This window comes from Branchiostoma floridae, unplaced genomic scaffold (assembly GCF_000003815.2).
Source record: "Branchiostoma floridae strain S238N-H82 unplaced genomic scaffold, Bfl_VNyyK Sc7u5tJ_1557, whole genome shotgun sequence".
NCBI classification, from domain to species: Eukaryota; Metazoa; Chordata; class Leptocardii; order Amphioxiformes; family Branchiostomatidae; genus Branchiostoma; species Branchiostoma floridae.
In genome coordinates, this window is record NW_023365756.1 from 1 (window position 1) to 8137 (window position 8137).

Below are 8137 nucleotides of genomic sequence, written 5' to 3' on the forward strand. Positions count from 1 at the left end.
ACAGCATTGCATCGTGGACGACATGCCAAATGTGAAAACTTGTAAATATTTCTTGTCCAGGCCATGCATAATACATGTCCAGACGTATCGTTTAAGAGATTCATTAGTCACGTTTAGAATTTTCTTCTAACAGTGAAGAAGCAGTCCACATCCAGCTAGTTGAAAGGTGCGAGACTGAACCGCAATGATGGCTGGGAGCTGCCCAAGTCCTACTTACCCCTACTCCGCAAGGAGGCGGGGTGAGGGGCAGAAGATTCATGCAAGTCTCGACCTAGTTCTCGCAACTCTCGCGAGACTAGGTCACTCCGTGATCAAGATGGACTGATAGCCATCGGAAATTTGGATGTCTAGACGTAATTTTATGAAGGTCATCCAACTTTGGTATATTGCATTTCACTGTGCATGCGAATTTTGAACTATGAACCTTTTTATTATTGCTTCGCAAATCAACATTTCAAACAAAACAGGCCCGTTGCTCCAGCCGGTCTCATACGTCCATCCCCCCGTGAGCGCCCAGCTCGTCGTCCATGTACTGCCCGTCCATGAAGGACGTCTCCTGGACGGACTCGCCGTCCTCCCCTCCGTCCACATGCACCTGCACCAGCTGGTAACCCTCGGGAACGAGAACGGTGGTGGGACCACGTGACGACTGGCGGCCAATCGATGAACGTCTGAAATGACGTAGAATGGAGGACAATAGAATGAGTACACAGTGCGCACAAAGTATGTTGTACTTGAAGTATGTTGTACTTGAAGGAAGTACGGAATGTTCTAGATTACCATGTTACACAATGGATGACTTCAATACTGTAAAAGAACACAAAAAATATGAAACTGGATGTTCTACTTCGGTACCACAGAAAATCGCTAGGGGCAACGTTCAACTTGTCCATCCTCTTGCTGACATCTATCTACTAGACAGTGAAAGCCAAAAAGTGCTGGTTTTGGAATAGTTTGGAATAACTATAATATAATGCCCTCATTGGCCCGGGCTGTTCTGGACCTCGGAACGCTGGTGGTCCGGCGGATGATGAGTTAGTTACATGTAGGACTACCCTGGAGTTAGGACTAACCTGGACTAGTCTGGACTAGTACAAGTGGTCCAGACTAGTCCAGACTAGTCATTGACTAGTCTCAGGGACTAGTCCGAATCGGTCCGACTGGTCTGGGAGCAACGAGCTTTGGACTAGTCCCAACCAGTCCGATTGGGCTGGTAGTGACGAGCTTGGACTAGTCTGGAAGTGGTCCATTGGGGGACTTTGGACTAGTCTGGACTAGTCCTGACTAGTCCCAGGGACACGTCCGGACCGGTCCCACTGGGCTGGGAGCAACGGGCTTTGGTCTAGTCCGGACTAGTCTGATTGTGCTGGTAGGGACGGGCTTGGACTAGTCTGGACTAATACAAGTGGTCCATTTATGGACTTTGGACTAGTCCCTGACTAATTAGCCCGGACCGGTCTGACTGGGCTGGGAGCGACGGACTTTGGACTAGTCCATATTAGTCCGATTGGGCTTCGACTAGTCTGGTCCGTTTTGGGATTTTGGACGAGTCCGGACTAATCCCTGACTAGTCCCATGAACTTGTCCGGACCGGTCCGACTGGGCTGGGAGCAACGGGCTTGGTCTAGTCCGGGACTAGTCTGATTGGGCTGGTAGTGACGGGCTTGGACTGGTCTGGACTAGTACAAGTGGTCCATTTTGGGACTTAGGGCTAGTCCGGACTAGTCCCTGACTAGTCCCAGGGAACTAGTCCCGACCGGTCCGACTGGGCTGGGAGCGACGGACTTGGACCGGACCAGTATCGGTGGGTAAATATAAATGGGCACTGAGTGAACTGCGATAAAAGACAAAACACATCAAGGAGGTGTCGATCTGGACCTCTAACGGATTTACTCTAAGCTTATTTCTGTATGCTGTCCACATACCCACGACAACTTGACGTAATATAAAATGAAAATAATGTCGTCTGTACCTTGATTGCGAGTAACTTCCCACAGTTTTTGCTGTCGGCACCGCCATGAGTTTGGTTCCGGGCTGCGGGGTGTACTGCACTCTTCTGAACCTAGGGGGCGCCATGGGCGGTGTGAGGATCACTCCGTCGTAGGGGTTCATGTACTGCCTCACGGGAACGTACCTCACGTTGGGGGAGTACATTCCCATCCTCTGGTACGGCATACCCATTCCCCCGAATCCCGGCATACCCCCCATGGCCCCCATAGCTCCCATCATGCCTCTCGGGCCCGCATGGTTCATGGGAAATCTGGGCATGCCGCCGCATCCCGTGGGTAACCTTCCGTTGGGGATGGCCCCCGGGTTGCCCCTGCCTCTCCCCACCCCTCCCGTGGCGCCCGCAGCGTTCTCTGTGGTTTCAGCATTGCCGCCTCCTCCGTTCTTTGCTATAATGATAATAAAAGAAGACACTGAGATGCATATACTACAGAGAAAAATTTGATAGGCACTAGAACGAAAGACATTGATGCTGAACGTTAATAGAATTCCATAAGAAACACCTGCGTTCACCTTTCTTCAACCTAAAATATAGCCGTACATTGCACCCAAACATGAAATGGTCTGTAAAGTAGCAAACAGGACAATGTGCATCTGAAAGCTATAGCCTAAACAATTTTGCCGTACGGTGTACTGGAAAGAACTGATTGAAAATCTGAATGATGTAAAAAGTTGCCTGAGTTGATGCATGCAAATACTGTAACGTTATTGTAGTTTTGGGTATATCCTATTCAATCCACGTCTTTTCCTTGGACATAGATATAGTTCGCACTGTTTGTAGATATCATCCTCGTCTACTACATTAGTAGTACTAGTATATGTGCAGGTAAGGCGTTGCAAATAGCGAAGCCAGACAAAGCATATTTAGTGCTGAAAACGTGCAGCAAAGCGATATCAAGTGAATGTTGACAGCCAAGGGTCAGCCATTGCTATTGTTGCCCCTACTTAACATTGGAAAATATTCCTTTTAGTCACACGCAGACATGTTATCTTATGATAAGATGAAGCGCACGCACACACATAAGTAAGGCCAGACTACGCAAAGCAAGCGTTCCAAAGCAGAGCAAGTAGTGCTACACTGCGATGGAAAATAGTCCATACTTACACGGCCCTGTTACACATTCCATTCAATGATGGAAGGAAAGACAAATTCGTTCATTTCAATTGTATCAAATATAGATGATATAACAGTTACTGTAATATCAAAAGTAGAATAATTTATAATTGCAGAAGATATCTACATAAAATGTGACGTCATATTATCAAACGCTGCTCATATGTAAGGCCAAGGAGGTTTAGAGAATTAAGAAGGTCTTCTTTTTTTATTTCAACCTCCTTGGTAAGGCAGAAAGAATTGATTATTTCAAGGGGGTCTTATTTTATTCTTAATTATTTTAACCTCCTTTGTTATTTATCTGAAAGATTGGCATTGTTGTATTAGAACCTGATCACAAATTAATCACTTACCCGCTGACATTTCGTAAACTTTTTTCTTTCCTTCGGTTCTTTCCTGAAAAAGAAGAAAATATTGAAAAAGGAATACGACTTCGTTGTCATAAATATTGACATTAACGATTTCAATAGCGTATGTTCGAACATGTATTTACGTTGAAGGTTTGTATTGATGCAAATATGTGAATACGTGTGGATATTGTCATTAAAACATTGACCACATTATCGGTTTAACACTTGAGTATTATTCAGAGTATTATATAATATTCTTACGTATTGTAGCTGTATCCTCAAGTCGTTGTTCGCTTCTTTGTATGATTTTAGGAGAGATTGTAGATAGTAGATTGCCATTCTGAAAGAAAACTTACAAAACGTCAGTACTAGTCATCAAATCACATCCTACTAATCAAAGATACGTTAACGTTTGTGACATCTCTCTCAAAATTCTGTCAGTAAAAGTTCGCCCCCCCCCCCAGATGAAATTTCCCGCCTCTGCTAGCGAGGCAGATTTACCAAGAACAGTCCCAAGAAACTAGGGTATGTCCCACTACCGGGGTAGTTCGAGTACAACGGTATAAGCCATCGGGCATTATGTCAACGAATGAATTGCCCTGAGGCTCTTACGAACTGTTGTTGGTATTGCCTTGAGTGCCATTGTTAAAACAAGGGACGTATCTGAAAAGTGAAAGCCATTTTACTAGCTATTTTAAGGACAAGGAAAGATGAGCTTTAACAGTGACCATTTATTTATTGATAGTAACTAGTATAATTGACGTAGGTCCAAAACGACATCTTTAGTCGTCTACCTAAAACATTTCGTAGTCTATACAAACTATTGCATTCGTTAGCCATTGCCCTGTTCTCAGTTTGACAGTGGACATTTTTTTTATTGATAGTAACTAGTATGAATGACGTAGGCCCATAACGACATGTTTAATCGTCTACGTAAAACATTTCGTCGTCTACGCAAGGAAAAATTGTCGTTGTGGGCCTTCGTACCAACAGGCTACTTACATAAGCAACATGAAGAGAGGGATCATGACGCCTGCTGTGCTGAGGTACGCCATGACTGACCTCATCCAGGGCGGGAACTTCTCGTTGACTGTGTCAGAAATGATGTCAAATATCCTTTCCTTTCCGCTGTAGACATACAAAACGTATATTATTTGAGATTCTACTAGATTTGATGCTAAATAAAATGTCAAATATTCTACTATGGGCATTCTCCCACGTCACCATCAATTCCTGTGGGCGTCACTACAAACCAGCTGTCAGCCAATCAGAGATTGGCCTTTCATGTTTCAAAAGGGATCTCGCATATACATAAGGGTAAGCTCATTAATATTTATAAGCACGGTGGTCAGGAAATGATGGTGACGGTTGAGATAGCAGAGTACAGACAAGAGGCGGTTTGCTTGCGTCGTTGGATGTCTCTGCGTAGGATAATGGGTATGGGGTACCAAGCTGTCTCCAGGTCCTACACAGACCTGTTCCTTCGTTTTAGAGTCGATGTGCCCCCAAGGCAATTTTACCTCTGGGTACAAAGGCAAAATATTTGTTTGCGTTCGAGTCGATCAAGGAGCTAGCGCTTGTGTAGACTGGAAAAAGTCTGGTTTCCAGGCTACAGATCACCCTACTTTTGAGAGAAGCTGCGAATTTTTTCATGTTACAACAGCATGCACAAAGAGATGAAGGTTGCTTGACACAAGTAACGTAAGATATCCTCCCAAGCAGCCTTTGTAACCAACCCCTGCTTCTCCTATTGGGGCAGTTAGTCCTCACTCTCAGTGAGCAATTGAGCTGGTCTCAATCATGATGCTTTTGACCTAGGGAGAAGAGATGCTGTTACAGTTACAATGTAGTTAACCCGTAACCTTGGAGTGGCCTTCGATTCACACATTGAAATGAACTTCAGGTCTTGTTACGTGGTGACCATCAAGTAAAAAATATAATTAGACAGAGGTTAGATGTGTAGTTAGTTACCTGAACGGTCCACAGTTCCTTGACGGTTCTATAGAAACCATGACGTAACCTGTCGGTAACATGCTCAGGAACAGCATGATGAGCAGCAGGACGAGATAGAAGTTGTTGGATCTACAAGAGAAGAGTTTCAAAATAAAAAACATTATACTGATTTCTGTAACAGTAGTTTACCTTTATCCGGGGGTAACCTATATCCGTTGTTTTTAGAGCAGGGTACTTAGGGATGATCGTCCGACAGGATGACAAGGACAAGAAGAACTTAGGGATGTTAATTCTACTTCCGGGGCAGTATCTTGAGAATACCTGCAATGATTTTAAAATATTGCAATTTGAAACCGCTAATGTGTTTTGTGGTCTCCTTCCTACATGTCCGAACCGCCATAGTCTTCTAAGTCGGACGGCATCGACAATGGAGTATTCTATTCCAAGTAATACATTTATCAAATTACCTGGAAGCACGGAAGACCCGTTCATGAGGAATGTTGCACATCATGACGGCCCAGCTGCGCAGGTACATCAGCCCGATCAGCTTCAGGACGTTCAGTGCAGGTAGACTAGGGGCGAAGAACGCGCCCATCCTGCAACAAGAGACCAAAGATCTTATATCTCCGGGAAATATATAAGTTTTTGCGAACCCCTTAATGCTATAGCCCTTGCCATCACAAATGTTGGTGATCCTCCCCTTCCCTTCTTCCCAGCTACTTACATCCCATAAGGGGTAATTGTTTGGGACGGCTGACTAGCTGTCCTTGGACTATAGTATACCACATTGCAGGAAGAGGGTGTTCTCTTGCAGTTCTGCAGTACCTGTAAATGCTGCCAGGGAGCCCAAATTGCATTGCCTCTTCCATGTTGAAGCACTTATCATGTTATCATAAGAATAAGTCTACAAAGATACGTTTGCATACAGTTCGCATTTATCGATACTCATGAATACGTCTACGGTAGCCGATAGAGTCAAAAGCCATACCATATCATTCCTTGGTTGTATATTAGATGTAGGACATTGTCGGCAACGCCAAACTCTGCATAGCCAGGCTGCAACGGACAGTGAGATAGAATGATTCGACTGACACGATAGTTTTTCTTGTCAAATGTCATTGATTATTTTACACCGATGTTATATTAGATGAAAGAAGCCTCGACTATAGGCAGGTTTATTTTTCCAAGTGCGTATGCGAAGCCATATTTATTTTGCGTAATATGTCAAAGGTCAGGGCCTCTGAGACATCTGAACATGTATTAAGAATTAGCATAGTCGAAGCAAATTTACAAGGTAGGGACCTTCACCATTGACACGTAACCCATAGTGCATGGAGGCTTCTCGCAAGACGCAAATGTTGTAAAATTAAGCTATGCAAATGTGGTAAGTGGCAATTCTGATTGGTAGAGAGATAATAAAAGAGAACTCACAAATCCTGTTTCGAGGTCCCAGCACCAGCAGTAGTTAGCGAAGCGCACGAACAAACCGCGCAGAAATTCCAGAATGAATGTTGTGACGACGGTGGCGATCATGTCAAACACGGACAGTTTGAACATTTCCTGGAGATGCAATATGAGGTACAGTGATCCGGATGTCCACCAAGAGAATCAATAAAGGGTTAATGCCCCGCCTTATCCTCGGTGTATATGGTGAGATAATCCCTGGTCAGGTGCGATAACCACCGAATAAACCACCGAGTGAGCGTAGCAAATAAACACTTTAATACATTACATAAAAATACATTTGCAATATATATATTGTACAATAGTGTGTATATATATAATACAAACCATTAAACCATTTCATCATCATCATTTAACTAATAATTTTAACTAATCATCTGTTTGTGAGATAGCATATCAGCATCAACATGTGGCTTATTTGCAATACAAACTATTAAGTGGAGTCCTGGTACCCCCCATGCAGAGCCTTTTCACATGGGCACGACAAAGTACGTATATACAAAGTGATTTAGGAAGGTACCGGCTTCATCACGTTAGAAAGCAATAATGAAAATGTGTAAAATCAGCATAATTCCTTTTCAAGTATCGATATATTCCCCATGTGGAGCCCCAATTAACATAACCAATCAATCATAATATTTTTGACAGTTATGCATGGTTTACACACAAACAACAGTACAAAAAAAATCATGACTGTCCCCTGTATAATGGTGCGGTCCAAAAAGTGGTCGGTTATTCTAATAACTGACCACTTTTGAGGTTACGGCCTGATAACCCATGGGAAATGGGGGCCTCTGATTGGCCAACTCCATCTGGCTATATGATAATATTCCTTTACACATCATTTACAACGGAGAACAATGACGGACCTCTTCAGTAAGTAGAATCATTTCTAAGGATCTTACTTATGTCATTCTTTACTTCTCATAGAAACTGCTTTTGCATAGATAAACACGCCTTGACATGTGGACATGCTCCAAAGTGGACGATAATGAATACCGCACTGTATGTGGTACCTCTACGTTAAATGCAGCAACTGACATTCGGCGACCGTGATGATGACAATACTAAACATCGCATTGTGCCAGTATAACTTACCAACACGTTCAAGTACTAATGAGGTAGACAAAATATGATGAGGAAAGGTTGCGACTTGTACGTAATATTACTCCATTTATTGCAAAATGGTATATTACACTATTACACGTACAGATTCTTGATTCAGTTTATTGTCACCACGCTTCTCTGT

The 8137-nt window shown here is 43.5% G+C and overlaps 2 protein-coding genes and 1 long non-coding RNA gene across 3 annotated transcripts; all 3 read right to left on the bottom strand.

The window, feature by feature from the left end:
• Window positions 1-146: 146 nt before the first annotated feature.
• LOC118408118 lies at window positions 147-2487 on the bottom strand. Its single transcript, XM_035808741.1, has 2 exons — window positions 1973-2487; window positions 147-671 (listed from the first exon to the last, which is right to left on the bottom strand). The coding sequence occupies exons 1-2, from the start codon at window positions 2266-2268 to the stop codon at window positions 488-490; spliced, it is 480 nt and encodes a 159-aa protein (XP_035664634.1). The 5' UTR covers window positions 2269-2487; the 3' UTR covers window positions 147-487.
• Window positions 2488-3473: 986 nt separating this feature from the next.
• Window positions 3474-4599, bottom strand: LOC118408099. Its single transcript, XR_004830253.1, has 3 exons — window positions 4474-4599; window positions 3733-3811; window positions 3474-3517 (listed from the first exon to the last, which is right to left on the bottom strand). It is a non-coding gene; the product is annotated as an uncharacterized LOC118408099 (long non-coding RNA).
• Window positions 4600-4672: 73 nt separating this feature from the next.
• LOC118408123 (transmembrane channel-like protein 3) lies at window positions 4673-7027 on the bottom strand. Its single transcript, XM_035808745.1, has 5 exons — window positions 6856-7027; window positions 6413-6480; window positions 5892-6020; window positions 5443-5553; window positions 4673-4727 (listed from the first exon to the last, which is right to left on the bottom strand). Exons 1-5 carry the CDS (start codon window positions 6979-6981, stop codon window positions 4673-4675), a joined length of 489 nt encoding a protein of 162 aa, XP_035664638.1. The 5' UTR covers window positions 6982-7027.
• Window positions 7028-8137: the final 1110 nt, after the last annotated feature.